Source organism: Paralichthys olivaceus, chromosome 1 (assembly GCF_024713975.1).
Source record: "Paralichthys olivaceus isolate ysfri-2021 chromosome 1, ASM2471397v2, whole genome shotgun sequence".
Taxonomy (NCBI): domain Eukaryota; kingdom Metazoa; phylum Chordata; class Actinopteri; order Pleuronectiformes; family Paralichthyidae; genus Paralichthys; species Paralichthys olivaceus.
Genome location: NC_091093.1, coordinates 21,827,661 through 21,846,826, shown reverse-complemented (window position 1 = coordinate 21,846,826; position 19,166 = coordinate 21,827,661). Strand labels below are relative to the sequence as shown.

The following is a 19,166-nucleotide window of genomic DNA, read 5'->3' as shown; positions in this document are numbered from 1 at the left end:
GGAACTCAGTCATTGCATCTATTACAACATTTTATTCACTTGTCATGTTTTTCATTACATTTCATCGACAGTGCTTTTCTCAAATGTCCTTATTACACCATGTTACAGATTCTAATAGATTCACTCATTATCCCACCACAACTTCCCGGCTGTTCTTCTTCGTTCCATGTTGCTGTTAAACGAACTCCGTACTTTGGTCACAGCTGCCTTGTTTTCTCTGTCACTGGACGCTCCAGCCATTCTGTCTCTGCCAGTGAACCTGGGCTCTTTGTGCGACCTGTAAAGACTCTGGTCCCCATTTTTAAATGTCCTTTCTCCAGATCTGAACAGTCTTTCTCCATCCTCTCTTGGTCCATGATTTGTGACTCCCCTGCCCTTGTTATGGAGAACCCCGTTATGCTGCCGCTGCTGCTGCTGGTGGAATCCATCGTGCTTTCTCTTAGGCACAAATTTCAACGCCTCCTCCCATTTCCCCGTTTCCTTGAGAGTTAGCATGATGCGGATCATCTGGTCCAGAGTCAGATTTTTGGCTCCTATCTCCCAGTGGAGGAACTCGTCCAGCGGTAAACGGGCTGTGGCCAGCTTCAGGCGCTTTGCGTTGGCCAGTGACAAGCCCGACTGGATGGACCGGTCTACCAGAGCTCCAATGATGTAGACCTTGGAGTGGTCGAAGGTGCGGAGGACATTGGGGGAGTCTGCGGTGAGGTACACAAGCTGTTCCCGGGGGAACACATCGACATGCTGTCTGTCTGTGCTGGTGATGAGCAGGCGGTCCCAGGTCTCTGCACCATATCGTTTGAGCAGCTCCGTCTCGTAGGCCCCACCCGGCTGCAGGTTGCAGAAGTGGAGGTGGTAGGGCTCGATGGCACGCCGGTTCCACCCGTCCACCTCCATCAGCTGGGACACTGTGTTCTCCACCTCCCGCCTGGACATGTTGGAGTCGTAGCTCAAGTCAAACACCAGCGGCTGATTGAACAGCATGGCCTGGGCGCTCCTCCAGGCCAGCAGCTTGTCCAGGGAGCGGTTCCAGAACTTGAGGAGGAAGGTGTTTCTTATTTCGTCAGCATCACTGTCCTGTTCTCTCTTTCGCTCCAGCATGGCTTCCCTCTCCACCTTTCTCTGCTGCTGCTTCTCCTTGCGGCTCTTTTTGTAGCCCTCCTTGAGGGCCAGGAACTTCAGGTACTTCTTCCTGGCGGACTTGGTGGTGAGCTTCGCCAGCGTCTCCACCTCCTCATGCGTCATCTCTTCAGGTACCAGCTTCCCAGCTTGCCGCCACATCACGACCAGATCCCTGGTGGCCTCCAGGGAAGAACTCCCACCTTTTTCATCATCGTCGTCGCTTCCATCCTCTTCATCGCAGACTTGTTGTCTCTCTTCTGATGCAGCTTTCGATCTCATCACAGATTTCCATTTGTCCAGATCTACTGTCTCCATGTCGTCTGACTTGTCTCCTTCAGGCTGCAGAGCATCTTTCCACACGGGGCTGCCGGTGCTGAGGAGGCGGACAGACACGGAGGCTCTGTGGTGACAGACTGGGAGAAGAGTTAAGAGCTTCTGTCGCTTGGTGACACAAGATGCCACAAACTGACTGCACCTGTAGACTTCATGGAAACCCTGGATACTGAAGAGCCGCAACATCGCGAGGAAAAGGAAATAAACACTTCCTCTATGAGTTGAATGACTTAAACGGAACACCGGAAGTTACGGAGGAAGCTCTGTTTCTTTTACATTTCATAAAAAAAAAAAAAAACTAAGTTAAAGCTGATCCGTGTTTCACGTCTTGAGTTTCCAGGAACTTCTCTTCACCTGGTCTGTGTCCATGCTTGTCAAAAATAAATGGAAGGTCACGTTGCCGCACGGTGTCGCGCTATAATGTGTCGTAGTGAAATAAAACTCTTGGTGTTTTTGTATCCCTCTTACTGCAGCCAAACGATAAACCAATATAAAATCCATATAGGTGTCATCATCTGTGAAACGTCACTCTAGTTTAAGCTCATGATAATAATAATAATAATTCTTATATATTTTTGTGTTTGCAGTAACAAGAATTAGCTTTTGTTTCCAGGTGGATGTTTTACAGTGTTGCACAGCGGTGGTGACGCAATTTCCTCTCGTTAACAGAATAAGAGGCTTCTTTAGCTGCTAGCATGAGTTTGTTTTTGCCTAAATTAGCTTGTAAAAAAGACATAGATGAGGTTATTAAATGTGTGGCGGAGAAAGTCGTAGTTCTGAGGTTCGGCAGAGACGAAGACTCGATTTGTCTCCAGCTCGACGAGATTGTAAGAAGCGAAATTTGATGTAGAAAAAACAAAACAAAACCTGTGCTCCGAGTCGGTGTGTTTGTGCTAATGTGCTAATCTGTCGTGTCTGTCTTCTTGCAGTTGTCAAAAACTTCCCACGATCTCAGCAACATGGCGTCGATCTACATCGTCGATGTGGACAAAGCTCCGATCTACACGAGATACTTTGACATCAGCTACATCCCCTCCACCGTGTTCTTCTTCAACGGGCAGCACATGAAGGTGGATTATGGGTCAGTGAGCTGCTCAATATTCGATTCTCTGGTCAGAATAAACCTGAAAAAGAGCGACGACTTCTACTCAATCCTTGTTTTTACTCGACTGATTCTTCTTCTCTTGATGCATTAGTCGATTGTCCATCTTGAATCCAAACTGACATATTTAAACTGCTTTGTCATTGGTGTATATTCATTATATGTAGACATTAATTAAAGCTGCAGAGAGTTTTACAAGTAACAATATATATATATTATTTCAATCATCAATGAATTTGCTGATCATTTATTTCTGATGAATCAGTAAGCTTCAGTGGGCGGATGTTGAAGGCTGGTGCTGGACAGAGGAAATCAAAGTTCATGTCACCAATCGCTGATGATGAAGAGAGGCAAAGACAAAGAAGCCTGAAAAATTTTAAACTATTGCTCTGTTTTCAAAATAGTTGCTTATTATTTTTCTGTTAATGGACTAATTTATTTATTAAGTAAACATCTCATCTTTAATTTAAAGTGACACTATCCAGCTACAATCAGTTTTTTTTGTCAAATTCACATCAAAACTTATAAACGTCAAATTACCACAGATGCAAAGCACTATGATGAAACTTGAAAAGAGTGATTTACGTTTGGTTGATAATAATTTTGCTTTTTTCTCTCTCAGCTCCCCAGATCACACCAAATTTGTCGGCAGTTTTAAGACGAAGCAAGATTTCATGGATCTGATTGAAGTCATTTACAGAGGAGCCATGCGGGGAAAGATGATTGTTCAGAGTCCCATAGACCCTCGGAACATTCCCAAATATGATCTCCTCTATCACGGAATTTAAACTTAACACATCCACTGTGTGGCCTTACGATCATAATGTTTTGTTACAGAGAGGCATCTACTACTGCTGAGTGATTAAGTCAGAGAAACATCTTCAAATTTCAGATACAAAGCAGCTGCCTGAAGAAGCTTTCATCTCAAGTGTTTCAGATTAGGAGCCTTATTAAATATCTGCACTTTCCAACAGAAGCTAAACAGCACATGACCCCTTACTCTTCTCTGCTGTGTGGTTGTGAAGTTTCTGCACAGTATTAATGTCACTGTTCAACAGTAACATGAAGGTTCTTATGAGGTAAAGTGAAAGCTTGTAAACATGGATTTTAACAATGCGTCTTTCATTGTTTCAAAGAATTTTGGTCTTGCAAGGATACAAACAATTTCTGTGAAATGCAGAATGTAAACAGAAACTTTTTTATTACTTCTTTCAAACTTCACTGGACTCCTGTGTACACTCACATATAGGAATGTGACAATGTATTGGACGTTGTTTAAGATCCCATATTCAAATGAATCAACAGCAGGACAGTTTTATGGTTTTCTCATTAGTTCATGTTTTTTGGACAGTAAGTGAATTTAGATGAATGAATCCCTTTAGCTTTGTTCTAATTTAATCTTTTTTTTTAAGAAAAATGTCTTGTGGTATTTTGATATTTCCCATGGAAATCAGCTGTATATCAGCATAGACATACAATTGATTTATCCATGTAAATGCTATGTTGTGGCAATAAACTTTTATATATTACCTTGCACTAGAGTTTTTCTCATATCTTCCTGTAAACTGTTTATTTGGAGTTAATGTTTACAGTTTCTCTGTGTAAAGAGGAGCTCGTTTTGTCTGGACTGTGTTTACAGTGATCACATCGCTTTATCGTGCAAGCTCTAAGAAATGTGTTTTTCACTGAGGTTTAGCACAAAAACATTTAAAACACCTCTTCGTGCAGTGTCATAATGAGCACATGCACTAAAATTATAGTACAGATGACATCAACAGTTTTTAAAACAGTTTTGACGGTTAATAACTTTCATGCAGGTATGAATTAATATGTGAACTATTGACTTACAAATGAAAAGAAATACATAGATGCACAAATGATGTATTAAATTGCAGCCGGCTTCTTTGCACTTTATACTGTAGCGTCATAGAGATAAGGCTTTTATTGTGAAAAACGTTCGGACGGACAGGAAGTGACTCTTCTTCTGACGGAACACTGCCGGAAGTGGTGCAGCAGAAATGGCAGCGACCTTCCTCAGAGCGTGTTCACAACAGTTTAGTTAATTCAGCGGATAAAATGTTCATGTATCGACCTCAGGAGGCGACGGTCCGGTGTTAATAGAGTCCAGCTCAACACCAACATCATGATTTCACTCATCAAGGCCGCTGCGGGCGGATTAACCGGAGTCTGCAGAGCCTCCGGTCACCGACAAGGTAACGACACTGACACTGTCTGTGCTGAATTCACCTATTACATTTAACAGGTAGCGTGCATATTAATAAATACCTCAGTAAACAGATGTAACACCACGCTACTCGCTCCAACTAACATCATATAAATCAAAGTTTTAACCACAGTGATAAAAAGACATAGAAGGAAACTGTGAAGATTATATTATAAGTTAACACATATACAAAGTAAAGAACAAATATCTGGTGCAGTATTTGCAATGCATGCAAAACTTGGATGGCAACTAAGTCATAAAGAGACATAACAACAACAACAATAATTATAAGAAAAAATAAAGATATTAATGCTACACTTTATTTATTTATCAATTTTGAAAAAACTGGTTTACAAAGTGCTTCACCGACATATAAACAGATATCTCATTAGGGTTAAAGCTTAACACCAAGTAACTATTTCTAACGTGGAGGCAGAAGAACATCAGTCCCTATAGATGAGTTTCTAACAAACAGCTTCATGAGGCTGAAAAACACAGTTACGACATATTCCAATAAATCAGAAAACTAGAAGTCCAAACAATCCTAAACACGATTGTCTAAATCTTATAGTAGAAATAGAACAGAAAAAAGTAAGCGATCTGATCATCCAAATGATTTATTTGTGTTGGCTTGTAATATAAACTGAGCTAAATAAGCATTAACATAAGATCATTCTGTATTTGGCTACTTTTTCCAAACATCATGTCAATGCTGTTCTTTATTCCACAGGTCCTTTGTTCAGCCACTTGAAAGTCCTGGCTGCTGGCCTCAAGACGTATGAGATCCCTCCAGACTACAGTGGTAATTATTCATCATCTTATCATTTATTTGATTTTGGATTTTTTGGAATCTCAGTATTGTTGTTCTCATGTTTCCTTGTTTTGTTTTTACCTGTGAAGATGTGGTGCTGCCTGAGAAACCTAAACTGAAGTTCATGAACAAGGTGCCCAACCTAAAAAAGGCCAAAAAAGAGATGAAGAAGCTACGTGATATCCAAGGACCGACGAGGGGAGGAAATACCTTCACTACAGGACAGTACGCTATCGTGGTGAGTCCATTTATTCTCTGAAAACACTGTTGTCTGGTGAAATGTGAAAGCTGCTTGAAGCATTTAAGTCTTTGAAAAGTATCTATCTTTAACTGATTCATTCATTCAACTGAAATGTTCCTCTTCCTCTATCTCTCTCTGATGTTTAGGCTATGGGTGGGGGTTACCTACACTGGGGTCACATAGAGATGATCCGTCTAACCATCAACCGCAAGATGGATTCCCGGACTACATTTGCCCGGTGGCGCATCAATGGTCCATACAAGCCCATCACACGCAAAGGTCTGGGTCAGCGCATGGGTGGAGGAAAGGGGGCCATCGACCACTACGTGACGCCTGTGCGTTACGGTCGTTTAATCGTGGAGGTGGGAGGAAAAGTGGAGCTGGGGGAGGTTCAGCATATCTTGATTGAGGTGGCAAAGAAGCTGCCTTTCCCTGCCAAGGTGAGAAAACAAATACACTATCTACATTGCCATTTTCTATATCAACAAATGTAATGTGTTCTGAAAGAGGTTCACTTATTTTCATTTGATTACAAACATCTAGAATATATAATTTATTTCTTTTGAACACTGTAATTGTAATTAATTTCTGCGTTAAAATGTTTTATTATTGTTTGTTTTTCCAGGTCATGAGCAGAGAGAGTCTAGCAGATCTGCAGCAGAAGCAGGTTGATATGGAGCAGAACAACCAGAACCCCTGGACCTTTAAGCAGATAGTGCAGGGCAACATGCTGGGGATCAGGAAGGTGCTCAGCCCCTTTGACCTGCACAACCATGGACGCTTCACAGGCAAATTTCACATCCCGGGGAGGGTGTGACAGACGTGAGGGACTAGAATCATTGTCACACAATCCAGACAACACTGTTGAAGAAGGAGTCTACATTTTGGAAACCTGACTTTCTGTACATTTGGAAAACTTTTCTTCCATATTTTCTTTGTTTTTACAGCCTCAATGATACTTTTTGTTAAACAGAGGCGTTTTCCATTTTTCTGCTTTGAAAAAACAGATAAAATATGTATTTCAGTTGCACATGTTGACTCAAGTATTGTGACGATGTTGGATTTGTGTTTGTTTGACTGACCAGCTAAAGTGACAACAATAAAAAACAAAATAAATTGAAAGCATTTACTTCTGTGTACACTAAAACTCTGAAGGAACGATAGATTTCATTGAATGAGAGAGATGCTTCTCATCCTGCTACATGTAGCAACAGTTGTCAGGGTTACACGTGTATGTGCTCTGTGATTTGTTGCAATAAAAGTAAAACACAATGTTGCATTCTGAGACAGTTTGAAAATGTTATATGAACATTTTCAGTTTAAAAATTTTGATTTCAAAGAAAAGGAATTGTAAAGAACCGTGAATATGATGGTATTGAAATCCTTAAGCCACTGATATCAAAGTTGAGTCATATATGAGCAGAGAGCTCCAGGGTTATTAATAATAATACATTTTATTTATAGGGGCCTTTCTCGGCACCCAAGGTTCCGTTATAAATCAGAGATAAAAGCAACAATATATCAATACGATCAATAAAAATAACTTATGAAGGTTGGCCAAATGATAAATATTGTATAATATTAAATGACACATTATACTTCACGTCTCCATTAGGACAGATCTATAATATATATATATATATATATATATATATATATATATATATATTTTAAATAATGTTAATTCACTTCAATCCATAACATAGTCTTGGTTCTCTTTGCCCTGCCTTTTTCCTCACAGGCAGCGTTTTCATCCTGGCGTGTTAAATGCAGTGATTTATCTGTAGTATCATTGGACGGAGCCATGTTTGTATATACATGATTGACCCAACATATTAAACTTGATCTCAACACGAGCAGCTTCCATCTTCATGGTTAACACGAGTGGTGGAACACATTGAGCCTGAGACTCCACAAATCTTACCAGGTTCCACGCATGCGCGATATTCGAAAGTACCAGCGCGAACAGCAGCTCGGTGGCGAGCGAGTAATTTCACCAAGATGTCTGCGACAGTTGTGTCTTAACGATGTGCAACTTGTTTTAGAGGCTTTTTTTTGCTTCACACAACGAAACAACAAACTTATTGTAGCCGCTGCATTAGTGTGGGTTTGTTTATGTTAGCTTAGCCTGACTTTAACTTCACGTTACTTTACATCTACGCTGTCGTTAGCTAGCTAGCTAGCAGACATGAAACCTGTGCGAGGCTCGACCCGCGCGGCGTCGAAAGCTCCTGGTTTAAAGAAGAAGAGGAAGACGACGGAAGAGACGAAGAAACAACAAACAGCACAACAGCAGGTGAGTGTTGACTCGTGTCTGCAGTTTTGTGTCAGTCTGTGTTAGCTGTTAGCTGTTAGCTACTGTTGATGCTTCGTGTTGTGTTTACTTCAGGACCTGGAGCTCAGGGACGAGAGCAGCCACAGAAGAGCAGCACAGAAGAGGAAGGGTGAGAGAGCTGTCTAAACATGTCTTCTTCTTCTTCACTGTTTCTCAGCAACATGTCTTCTGCTTCTTCTTCTTCACTGTTTCTCAGCAACATGTCTTCTGCTTCTTCTTCTTCACTGTTTCTCAGCAACATGTCTTCTTCTTCTTCTTCTTCACTGTTTCTCAGCAACATGTCTTCTTCTTCTTCACTGTTTCTCAGCAACATGTCTTCTTCTTCTTCACTGTTTCTCAGCAACATGTCTTCTTCTTCTTCTTCTGGGTTTCTCAGCAACATGTCTTCTTCTTCACTGTTTCTCAGCAACATGTCTTCTTCTTCTTCTTCACTGTTTCTCAGCAACATGTCCTCTTCTTCTTCTGGGTTTCTCAGCAACATGTCTTCTTCTTCTTCACTGTTTCTCAGCAACATGTCCTCTTCTTCTTCTGGGTTTCTTAGCAACATGTCTTCTTCTGGGTTTCTCAGCAACATGTCTTCTTCTTCTGGGTTTCTCAGCAACATGTCTTCTTCTTCTTCACTGTTTCTCAGCAACATGTCCTCTTCTTCTTCTTCACTGTTTCTCAGCAACATGTCCTCTTCTTCTTCTTCACTGTTTCTCAGCAACATGTCTTCTTCTCCTTCTTCTTCTACACGGTTTCTCAGCAACATGTCCTCTTCTTCTTCTTCACTGTTTCTCAGCAACATGTCTTCTTCTTCTTCTGGGTTTCTTAGCAACATGTCTTCTTCTTCTGGGTTTCTCAGCAACATGTCTTCTTCTCCTTCTTCTTCTACATGGTTTCTCAGCAACATGTCTTCTTCTCCTTCTTCTTCTACACGGTTTCTCAGCAGCATGTCTTCTTCTTCTTCCGGGTTTCTCGGCAACATGTCTTCTTCTTCTTCTAAGTTTAAAATTGATGCTTAATGTCTTTATGAGCAGAGACTGTCAAATCACTTTATAAATCAATTGTTATACCTCCTCAATTTGCTTGCACAATTTATTTAAGTATTAAATCAGCATATATTGGACTTTTGCTATATTGCTATTGATGAAATGTATAAATTGGTAACACTTATTATTATTGTTTTATTACCCACCCCTAGTAAAGATATGAGTACATGCAGGGTTAATGATGGATCTCATTCTGGCTTTGGTTATCAAATCAAACAAATTACACTGAAGTTGTCCTTTTTTTGTTTTTCTTGTGTCTGGATTAGTTGAAGGTTCTTCGAATGCAAAGAAAGCCAAAGGGCAAAATAACTGGAAGCAGTTGCCACGGTCCAGCATCATTGCTCTGGAGAACATAATGGACCTGTCACTCCTGTGAGTTTCAATGTTCATCTGTGAGGCTCTTGTTGCTACTCTGAAAAGCATTGTTTACTTATTTTGGCATATACACTGTATGTGCAAACTGGTATACTGTTCCATGTATGCGAACGTTAGTAAATTATGTATTTACATGATTTTTGATGCAAAAAGACAAGAAAACAAAAACCAAAGCAAACAGACGATGACAATTAGCCTTTCTTCAAACGCTAATGCTATGTTTATATTTTACTTTATTAGTTTTAAAAACTTGCAGAATTATTGTGTCAACAAACAACAGAACAGTTTTTATTCCCTCACTTGTTTGGTAGATTTAGCAGAATTGACATTCAGGCAACAGCAAATACAAAACACAAAATCAGGCAGGAACTTGACCCATGGGCTCAGTGTGTTAGATTGAAAGTGTAGCAGTAAGACATCATCCAAGGTAGTCTCAGATCTCCTCTGTCCATTTAGATCGCCTCAATCTGTATGGAGATGGTGTCTGGGTTGTTCACTATTCCAAATAAATGTGTCCATCTATTAACACAGCAAGTCAAAGTCAACATTACGAGGATACTTTCTTTTCTCCGTGTTAACAGAGCTGTTCTTGCTTTGAAGAGGACAGATAAGAAAGAGAGCCAGGAACATCTGAACATGATGAAAAACAGGTAAGCAGTAAGTTAATTTGAGATATAAATAAATTACATGAACTGTCTTTACATGTACTAACCGCTACAGTTACACATCTAATGATGAGATCCATTGTGCTAAACAGCATAGTGAATAGGTTTTTCTGGAATTACTTATTTTCTAGTGTCTTCTATAAGCATAATACCACAATACTGTGTTCAGAGTAGTCATTGATTGACTATTTTAACTATTATAATGCAAGGAACCTATTATATTTTTTTCCGTATCCTGCATTTTTATATAATGATTTTTATTGAATTTAAACATAAAACTTTGCACGGCTGTACAGTGAGCTAGACACACCTCGAGTAAAGATTTTTTTATTGTATTTTATATAAGATAACCAATTCAATTATAGTGATTTCAGATTGGTAAATGATGCCAATTAATAAACAGGAGATGTTGAAAAATAAGTTACTCTTCACCTCAGTGAACTGTGTTCCACTGTTACACATTATAATTAAACAAAACTCAACATATGTCAAACAAAAAGCAAGTATTCTGTTGTTCATTGATCATTGATTTGAGCAATAAGTCATATTTTGGGGAAAAACTCAACTTAATACATGATCATATTTTTCTGATTCCAGTGAAAGTTGATAAATGAACATCAAATCACCATCTCACCCTTCTCCCTAACCTTGTATTGATGTAAACATCATTATTTCATACAAGTAAAGAGGAAAAACATTGATTGTTCCTTAGTCGTACTTTTGTTTTGGCTGATGTATTTCACTTTTTCAGGTTCCTTGCTCAGTGTGCACAGCTCACAGTTCCAGTGCAGAAACAAAAAGATTTGAAGAGTTCACCTCACCACCACCAGGAGGAGACCAAGAAGGCATTGGCTGGAAAGTCGACTTTGAGCCGACTAGAGGTGAGAAACACTGTCGTCTGCAGGGAGGGCTAGCGACAGTAGTTTTACAGAGTAGTTAGTTCTGTTACATGATTAATTGATTTGATAGAACATTTAGTTGCAGCAGTTTTAACAATCTTTTCTCAAACAAAACAAACATGTTGATTAATCCTCTCTACCAGTTGGTTGGGCAAAATATGATATACAATTATTGTTGATTTGTTGATTTTCTTACTTGTGTTGCTTTGGTCTCTGGGAAGTGATTTAATGTTTTCTTTTTAAAGGTACAGTGTGTAGAATTTTGGGATATCTAGTGTTGAAATTGCATGTTGCAGCTTAACACCCCTCACCTCACCCTCTCCTTCCAAACATGAAAAAGAAACTGTGGTAGCCTTAATTGTCATAAAAACTCAAAAGTTGTTTGATTGTCCAGTCTGGACTAATGTAAAAAACATGGCGGCTTCCGTGGAGAGGGTTCCCTCGATGTAAATATAAAGTATTTGAATATAAAGGGCCTTTTCTGGGGTAAAGAAAACTACAATTCATACAATTAAGATGAATTATATATATATATATAAACTTATAAAGTTTATTGTAAAGCGACATCAAAGGAATCGTTGCCAATTTAGTAAAAATGTATATATAGGTCGATTTATCTGAATTGGAAAATTTCACTCCCTGATATCTGTACTAGCCCCCAAAAATCAATATCAGTTGGGCTCTCATGAATTATGTATTTTATACGTAAGGAAATTGTGTAACATTCTGTCATGTTGTCTGTACCAGGAAGACTTGCGGGCAGTGGTCCGTGCTCTGGAGAATGCTGAGGAGCAGACCAACTCTTTACAGCACACATGCAGTGTACTGAGAAACCAGGTGGAGGAAGAGGAAGAGAAAGCTAAAGAGGTGCAACATAGTGACACAACCTTACAAAGAAATATGCTATAAATCTTTATGTGGCCTGAACCTTTAATACCAGCTGTTAGTATATTATTAGATTTCAATGTCTTGCTCTATAAATGACTTTACTAATTCAGTTAAACTTGGTAGAGTTCTCAGTTTGAATATGTTTTTTGTATGCTGCCTGTTTTCATGTCCACACAGGAAACACACATTTTGGACAGGATAATAAAATACAGCAGCAGCTAAAGATATGTCTGGACGAGAAATGTTATGTTGTAAAAAGGCAAACTCTGACCTGTGTGTTTGAGATTTGACTTTATTTAATGGGCCATTTCATTACTGTAGAAGTTAGAATTGAGGTAACCCAGAGAGAGACGTGGTTGTATTTCTCTCAGCCTGTTGGACATGAGTGAGTCTTAACAGATCTTGTTGTCTCAGTTGAAAAGCGTGTGAAAACCTATCTGAAATGTGGGGTCTGACGTAATGAGTATTTTTCTTGAGAAACTTTGTCTTAGCAGCAAGGACAGGAAATATATATTTTTCAGCTAGCATAATAGTTTGAACCACAATAAAGCAGAATTTCATATTTGATCATCATCTCAATGATTCAAGGGAGAGATAAAAAGATGATAATTTACTTACGCAGAACATTTCTTCCTGTGTAAACACAGAGTTTACAGATAAGGCAACAGGCAGTTCTTAACCTTCCGCCGCATCCGCCACAAAAACACAAAACTTCATCAGAGGTGAGTGGTGCACAAAACACTCTTTCACAATCTACTCTGCGCTTGACTTGTTCCTATTGCTCAATACATGTTACCATTTGAGCCATTCATATTGTTGCTGTAAAAATGTCTGAGCCAGCTTTTCTTTCCTTGTAACTTCTTTGGAATCTCACATGAATTAAATCTGTTTCATGTGAGGCACAGACAGAACATGACATGTGGAGTTTTATTACACTGTTCCGTGTGTGGTCACTGTGTGGATTGTGTTTCGTGTGTGCTCCGTTCACATGGATGGGTTAAATACAGAGCTCAAATTTCCACATGTTTGCATGTTGCATGCTGTGTGTGGGACCAAAAAGAGGAATCTTATCTTATGTTGTCATATTGATCTGATCAGCTACACAAAGACACAATCACACAGTAGTGCTGGATATTTGTTTTTTGTTTTCCTCAGACAATGAAAAAAAATATAGCAGACAGTGACTCTGAAGCCACTGCACGAAGACTGGGAGAAATGCTGCAGAAGTCTAAGGCCGTCCAGAACGCACAGGTCCTGCTTCTACACGCACACAAACATGCTGATCGACTGTTCAGCTCCGGCTGCAGCACCATCAGTGGTTCACCTCGTTCAGAAGGAACTTAGCCAAGTCTTTCATAACACCTGTCTGAAAACAATGGTTTGAACAAAGTTTACAGGTCTAACTATTGTATACACACGCTATTGGAACACACTATAACTTGGTCTCAATGCAACTCATTTCCACTTTTTTGACACTAGTTGTGTAAACCAGATGATTTTGTTAAAGCTTGAGGAAAAGGAAAGAAAAATTAAAGAAGTAAAAATGAGTGAAGTGCCTCTTCACCATTTGAAATGCATTGAGGTGGCAGCCACACTCTGCTTCTCATCTCAGGTTTTGTGCTTTCTCTTCAGCATTCAGTTAAATGTTGTATTTGTTGTAAATGTTTTCATTTACAATAATGATGCATTTGTTTGTGGTGGAAAGACCGTTCAGATATCCAACTTCATATTCAGCATCCTGAAGAAAAGTTTAAACAAACAAACCTACAAGTGCTTGTACGATCAAATGTAATAAAATTATTCAATTTAATAAAATCAACTTTTTTTATTCATGTTTTAATGTAGACAGAAAATAAATGTAAAGTGCTACCATTCATTTATATTGAAGCCATTTTTGCACAAATAAGGTCCAGTCATTGATGTAGTACATTCACAATGTCACAGAAAATCCTGCAACTTCCTGTCAAGCTTGTTTTGCTTCGTCCTCAGACGTACATTCAGTGGGTCATTCAGTAGGAAATGGTTGCAACAGGTAGTAGTAACGTCATAACGGTTCCACAGAGGTGATGCCAAATTGCCTTTACTGCTGCTTGGTGACTGGCTACGTTATTGGTCACCCTCCTACGTCTATGTCAGTGGATGGGACATGTACCAAACTCCAGATTCAAAGTACATACTTTCTGTCTGTGTGGGTAGTTTTCATTTGTTATTGTATGCTATGAAATTAGTGGTGAAATGTCATGATTGACAGCTGAGACTGACTCATGAGCTGTCGTCTGCATGTATCAGCGGGACCTGGATGATAGAGTGTTGTGTTGTAAGCACCCATTACTATGGAGCCCGAAATCTCTAATGATCCTACTTTGAGCTTCGGGCTTCATGTCTAAGAAGGTGTTTCCTGCGCACAAACCAACATACAAGATGGTTCATGAATTCATTTTGATTCCAGGTATGACCCTGCCTTCAGCATGTCACAACAAAAGAGGCATTTTTAGAGTCTCCAGTCATCTGGTTTTACTGACCATCTTCTTGTTCTACAGTAAAGGAAACCTGTGCCTTTTCACTGAGATGTCTATTTGTCCTTCTGCACTTCACTGTTCGTTGTTTTCTTATTCAGGCATCGTCTGTCTGGCTAATCATGAGAGCTGAGCTGTGTTTCCCAAAAATTATGATTTCTGCCAACATCACTCTGCGTATTTAAATCTAACTTTCATTATGCTAATCTCCTGTCAGAAAGTGTTTCTTACATGGTGGAATGAAATAAGAGGGAATAGTCAAACTATGATTCAGCTGGAATCACTTCAAATTACAGTCAAATCAGTGCAGCAGGATAATGTCTCCTACATATAGGTCACAAGATCCACCTATTTTCTTTCTATTGGGTCTTTCACACTGATCTGGAAAAGCATTGCCTGAAAATGTCACTCAAATCTCTACCTCATATTTACTCAGTTCCCTTTTTTGGATTTGTGAGCTATTTGCATTAATGAGGAATCAGCAAATTAAAAGTAACATCTAGATTTTCCACTTTACAAATATGGAAAGCATTTATGTTTTTTAACGTACAAAACGACCTCAAACTCACAAACATTGTTAACCCCTCGGTTACATGTTTGAGGTCTTCATTGACTTCCTTCGTAAAGACTCTGAGGAGTCCTCATTGAAAAGTCGTTCAATCGTGGAGACAAGTGAAGCTTTGATAGCGCGGCCTAAGCCTCTGGCAGCAAACACATAGAGCACAGGATTAAGAGCACACTTGATGTACACCAGGTACAGTGATATGTATGTGCCCTTTAATGCTCCCATATACAGCTGGGGCCAATCAGACCGAACCTCGGCCAAGGCTCGCAGGAACCGACAAACAAAATAGGGCACCCAGCAGGTGAGGAAGAGGAGCATGGTGAAGAAAAGCACATGGTACATCCTGGTCATCTTGCGTGCAGTTGAAGGGCTGGGGGAGGTGGGTGTTGGAGGCAGTGTTTGCCGCTGAATGGTGAGTAAGACGGCCAAGTTACTTCCCAGGAAAACCAGCAGGGGGAGGATGAAACCTCCTAATGTCTCTGTGAGAAACAGCCCCATGGTAAAGTTTCCACTCTCTCTGCACTGGTATTTCCCGCCCATTTCGATCAGGACAGCAGTGTGCAAGTAGGGGGCAGACATAATGGCGGCTAACAGCCATAAGAGTCCACATGCCAGAGGAACAGCCCAGCGTGGCCGTTGCAGTCGAGCCCACACAGGCCTTAGCAGACACAGACATCGCTCCAAGGCCACAGCGCAGAGAAGGAAAGCGGAGGTGTACAGCCCCAGGCCTCGAAGGAACATGATGAGGTGGCAGAAGCCACGGCCATACGGCCAGCTGTGGTTGTGAGCGATGTAGCCCAACATGAGGGGGGTCCGCAGGAGAAGCACCAAGTCAGCCAGGGCCAGGTTCAGGACATAGACACGGAAGCTGTTGGCGGCACGCGTCTGCTCACCACTGCCTCTGCGTGTAAAGTGACGGCGGCGCTGCAGTCCAAGTGCCCAGACCACCAGTCCATTCAGAATGATGCCCACCTGGAGGAGCCCAGAGAAGCAGCGGGAGATTAGACTCAGATGACTTTAAAAGAAACGGTTTGACTTTTGGAGGACTGGGCTCATTTGTTTCCTCGGAAGGAATTAGATGAGACGGTTATTAGGACTCGTGTGGGTTTTAGATATTGCACTACAAAGGGAGTTAGCTTAGCTTTGCATTGAGGCTAGAAACATGGAAATTGCTAGCCTGGCTTTGTTGAAAGACAAAAATATCTGATGATCTAGCACCTCTAATGTTCATTAACTAATGTTTTTTTCTTTTTATTAGGAGGTCAAGTGCACACGACTTGACCAAGAAATGGTCCTCTATTTAAAAAAAAAAATGTTTAGAGCAATGTTAGAATTTATCTGAGTACCTTTTTAAAAAACCCCAAAACCCATGAAGTTTAAAGTAAATATATTGACCGATATTTATTGGAGCCACCAAGAATTTCTCACCAGAAAGATGAGCAGTGTCGCTGCGATCTGGACTCCCTTGATGCCCTTTGCTTGCCAAAGGCTGCTGGAGATGTTGTGGCTGCTCAGAGGCTGGTTCACCGCACTGACAGGAAACTGTGTCCCGTTCATGTTAGCCACTGAGGTGATGTGAACCTGGAGACGAGGCAAAACACAGGATGCATATATTTAATGGCTTTTTTTTTTCTTTTAAAATTTCACAAAAAATATAAAACATTAAGGAGTAAAAACCGCTTAGCATTTATGAAGATGTGCAACCTGCATGAGGAGGTTATGTTTTTTTAATCTGCCTTTGTTTGTCATGTAGAAGGATTGAGCAAAAACGATTGGACACATTTTCCAAATGACCCTGTTGTCGGTCAGGGAGAAACCCATTCAATTTTGAGCAGGTGAAAGTTAATGCAGATGTTGGTTAATGATCCACATGTGAATCAGAATACATATTTTAAGGGGGTTGGGTTGATCTTTGTTCTACAGTAACAAACATTCCTTTCAACTACATCAGAGAATGTATATTTTTTATATTTATGTTGCATGTAAACAGTTTGTGTTCCATGAGTTCCTGTCTAGCTGCATATTCAAATATTGAGTTCCCATGTGTCCGTTGCCTAAAACTCAGACACAACAATACAGACCATGTACATGATGAAGTCTGTGGTCCACAAACTTCCTCATTAACTCAGTTTTGTTGCAATTACTCAGAACGTTAACCACTTTAGTAAACAATAAAATGAGATTAGCAATGCAACCTGTGGCTCTGCTGCATCTCTGCATACAGATACGTTTTAACATCAAAATGACATTGAATTGGTTTGCTGGTGACTTAACTTTATCTTAACCATAACCAGTACATGCTTACCCTCACGCTGTAGAAAATGTACAAGGAGCCGCTTTTCGCTCTAAAAAAGTGAAGTCAAGTCTCCTCAATGTCAAAACGCACTCTCACCCACAGATCAGTCAGGTGTTTGTATTAGCAGTAATGATTGAAGAGAAAGGAATCGGATGTTCTTCCTTGCAGGCACTGCTGCCCCGGGGCCCTGAGTGAGTGAATCTAGACTGAGCCTGTTTGTATGCTGCTGCGTTGACATCAGCATTCATGCTGATAACACTCCTGTTTTAATAAACGCCTCCTCTGGTCTCCACACGGTAGCAGCTTTCACCGGTGCCAAAGTAAGTGATAGCAGTTGTGGTTTTCAGTGATTGAAAGCTCCTAAAATTCAGATTCCTAGAATCAGCGGAGACCAGTAAGTTAAGGAAAGAGGATTTATAGAATTGGTCTCTCGTAAATTTAAAGAGTTTGCTTCTTACCTCCGTTGTTTTCCTTGTGTGTGGGAGAAACTGAGCAGGAGACAGAGAAAGGTGTGCCTGCTGGCTGCTTTTAGATCATTACAGCCCCTCCCTCCTTCTCTTTCTTTAGTGTATGATTGCAACACACATGTTTTCTTATGAACTTTTAGCTGGAAATATGACAAACATATCAGTTGTCAGCCAATGAAAAGCTATTTCCTGTATCCAAACAACATAACTTTAACCACATAAAGAGGACAAAGTTACACATTAAACTGATGATTGATTGAATTATTTAAAATGTTAGATTATACTCTACATCATGCAGTAAAACATCCATTTTCTCCAGGTTACTGTTATTCCACTGCTTGTTTCTCTGGACAAAACTACTACTTTAGATTTTGCTCTGTAGATGTAGAGGAACGGGAGAAAGGGGGAAATGAAATTAAATGATTTAAATGCGACAAATGTCCCCCAGTTGACCTCAGACTTACAATGCTAAAATTATCATCATAAACCCAGGACACCTTTATACATCATTATCGTCTGTTTCTTCCAGCATACAAACATTTTTTAATGGTCTGTGCTTTGTCTGTGGGAAGCTTAGTTTAGCAATATTGGCAGACAGCATAATCAGAGAAACGTGGTTTTTAACACTGGAAAAATATAAAAGGTCCTGGATGATACAATAAACAAAGTAGCCACAAACTCTGAAAATGTTGAAGATGAACCCTGGATGTTCCCCTTTTTTTCAACATCAACATTCTTCTTAATTACAACATGGTGTATTTAATTGCTGTATATAATCAAACTTATGTTATACCTTTTGGGCAGGTATCATTTGCCATAACTCCACAGGACTATGTTGTTGTGTATTGTTACGTTGGTGTGTTACAGGATGTTGTGGTTGTGGCACGATTTCGTCAGGCTACTTTTAACGGCAGTTTAAGACTATGTGTTTTTAACAATAGCATCCAGTTGAGCCCTAAGCTGTGATTTCTACCAGCTGGACCTAAACGGCACCTTCAGGTTTGTCAGAAGTAACAGAGCAAACAGCGCCTCAAGATCTCAGGTTCAATTTTTCTTATTGGTCGATAAAGATTCTGCGGGCACCAAAACACTTTCCTGAAAATGGAAGTTGGATGATTCCACCCAACTTTCTGCTTTCACATGTATGGTGTTTGGATATAAATGTTCTATTGGGTTGTGTGGACACTATTCTAGACACCTGATTGCTTTATTGACAGCTGCCACTTAAACCATTGAAGTCTGTATGTTTAACCCTCAAATATTAGCAGTATAGATAATTCAATACCCAAAAAAGAAAAA

At 40.1% G+C, this 19,166-nt stretch overlaps 5 protein-coding genes across 7 annotated transcripts; 3 read left to right on the top strand and 2 right to left on the bottom strand.

The window, feature by feature from the left end:
• Window positions 1-9: 9 nt before the first annotated feature.
• trmt10c (tRNA methyltransferase 10C, mitochondrial RNase P subunit) lies at window positions 10-1,873 on the bottom strand. Its single transcript, XM_020079982.2, has one exon. It carries the CDS (start codon window positions 1,636-1,638, stop codon window positions 121-123), a length of 1,518 nt encoding a protein of 505 aa, XP_019935541.2. The 5' UTR covers window positions 1,639-1,873; the 3' UTR covers window positions 10-120.
• A 218-nt stretch (window positions 1,874-2,091) lies between these two features.
• Window positions 2,092-4,088, top strand: txnl4b (thioredoxin-like 4B). The gene is made up of 3 exons (XM_020079984.2): window positions 2,092-2,279; window positions 2,382-2,533; window positions 3,177-4,088. Exons 1-3 carry the CDS (start codon window positions 2,148-2,150, stop codon window positions 3,340-3,342), a joined length of 450 nt encoding a protein of 149 aa, XP_019935543.2. The 5' UTR covers window positions 2,092-2,147; the 3' UTR covers window positions 3,343-4,088.
• Window positions 4,089-4,528: 440 nt separating this feature from the next.
• mrpl16 (mitochondrial ribosomal protein L16) lies at window positions 4,529-6,952 on the top strand. Its single transcript, XM_020079662.2, has 5 exons — window positions 4,529-4,767; window positions 5,509-5,580; window positions 5,679-5,827; window positions 5,977-6,270; window positions 6,456-6,952. The coding sequence occupies exons 1-5, from the start codon at window positions 4,698-4,700 to the stop codon at window positions 6,645-6,647; spliced, it is 777 nt and encodes a 258-aa protein (XP_019935221.1). The 5' UTR covers window positions 4,529-4,697; the 3' UTR covers window positions 6,648-6,952.
• Window positions 6,953-7,770: 818 nt separating this feature from the next.
• Window positions 7,771-13,899, top strand: cenpq (centromere protein Q). Of its 2 annotated transcripts, none has more exons than XM_069525257.1 (8): window positions 7,771-8,126; window positions 8,220-8,274; window positions 9,463-9,568; window positions 10,153-10,221; window positions 10,988-11,117; window positions 11,883-12,002; window positions 12,671-12,745; window positions 13,179-13,899. In XM_069525257.1, the coding sequence occupies exons 1-8, from the start codon at window positions 8,019-8,021 to the stop codon at window positions 13,365-13,367; spliced, it is 852 nt and encodes a 283-aa protein (XP_069381358.1). In that variant the 5' UTR covers window positions 7,771-8,018; the 3' UTR covers window positions 13,368-13,899. The 2 variants fall into 2 exon arrangements, with proteins under 2 accessions (XP_069381358.1, XP_069381361.1); XM_069525260.1 differs by having other exon boundaries at window positions 7,792-8,126; window positions 9,469-9,568.
• On the bottom strand, window positions 13,829-18,214 carry LOC109624720 (C3a anaphylatoxin chemotactic receptor). Of its 2 annotated transcripts, none has more exons than XM_020079590.2 (3): window positions 17,859-18,214; window positions 16,533-16,685; window positions 13,829-16,076 (listed from the first exon to the last, which is right to left on the bottom strand). In XM_020079590.2, the coding sequence occupies exons 2-3, from the start codon at window positions 16,659-16,661 to the stop codon at window positions 15,129-15,131; spliced, it is 1,077 nt and encodes a 358-aa protein (XP_019935149.1). In that variant the 5' UTR covers window positions 16,662-16,685; window positions 17,859-18,214; the 3' UTR covers window positions 13,829-15,128. The 2 variants fall into 2 exon arrangements, with proteins under 2 accessions (XP_019935149.1, XP_019935150.1); XM_020079591.2 differs by lacking the exon at window positions 17,859-18,214 and adding an exon at window positions 17,410-17,691.
• Window positions 18,215-19,166: the final 952 nt, after the last annotated feature.

What these genes read in the sequence shown, in the direction of transcription:
- cenpq (XM_069525257.1), top strand. Translation starts at nt 8,019, where the DNA reads ATGAAACCTGTGCGAGGCTCGACCCGCGCGGCGTCGAAAGCTCCTGGT. An exon ending in ATAATGGACCTGTCACTCCT is followed by an intron (nt 9,569 to 10,152) that starts GTGAGTTTCAAT and finishes CCGTGTTAACAG; the next exon opens with AGCTGTTCTTGCTTTGAAGA. An exon ending in CGACTTTGAGCCGACTAGAG is followed by an intron (nt 11,118 to 11,882) that starts GTGAGAAACACT and finishes TGTCTGTACCAG; the next exon opens with GAAGACTTGCGGGCAGTGGT.
- txnl4b (XM_020079984.2), top strand. Translation starts at nt 2,148, where the DNA reads ATGAGTTTGTTTTTGCCTAAATTAGCTTGTAAAAAAGACATAGATGAG. An exon ending in GTCTCCAGCTCGACGAGATT is followed by an intron (nt 2,280 to 2,381) that starts GTAAGAAGCGAA and finishes GTCTTCTTGCAG; the next exon opens with TTGTCAAAAACTTCCCACGA. An exon ending in CACATGAAGGTGGATTATGG is followed by an intron (nt 2,534 to 3,176) that starts GTCAGTGAGCTG and finishes TTTCTCTCTCAG; the next exon opens with CTCCCCAGATCACACCAAAT.
- LOC109624720 (XM_020079590.2), bottom strand. Translation starts at nt 16,661, where the DNA reads ATGAACGGGACACAGTTTCCTGTCAGTGCGGTGAACCAGCCTCTGAGC. An exon ending in CGACACTGCTCATCTTTCTG is followed by an intron (nt 16,077 to 16,532) that starts GTGAGAAATTCT and finishes GGGCTCCTCCAG; the next exon opens with GTGGGCATCATTCTGAATGG.
- trmt10c (XM_020079982.2), bottom strand. Translation starts at nt 1,638, where the DNA reads ATGTTGCGGCTCTTCAGTATCCAGGGTTTCCATGAAGTCTACAGGTGC.
- mrpl16 (XM_020079662.2), top strand. Translation starts at nt 4,698, where the DNA reads ATGATTTCACTCATCAAGGCCGCTGCGGGCGGATTAACCGGAGTCTGC. An exon ending in AGCCTCCGGTCACCGACAAG is followed by an intron (nt 4,768 to 5,508) that starts GTAACGACACTG and finishes TTTATTCCACAG; the next exon opens with GTCCTTTGTTCAGCCACTTG. An exon ending in GATCCCTCCAGACTACAGTG is followed by an intron (nt 5,581 to 5,678) that starts GTAATTATTCAT and finishes TTACCTGTGAAG; the next exon opens with ATGTGGTGCTGCCTGAGAAA.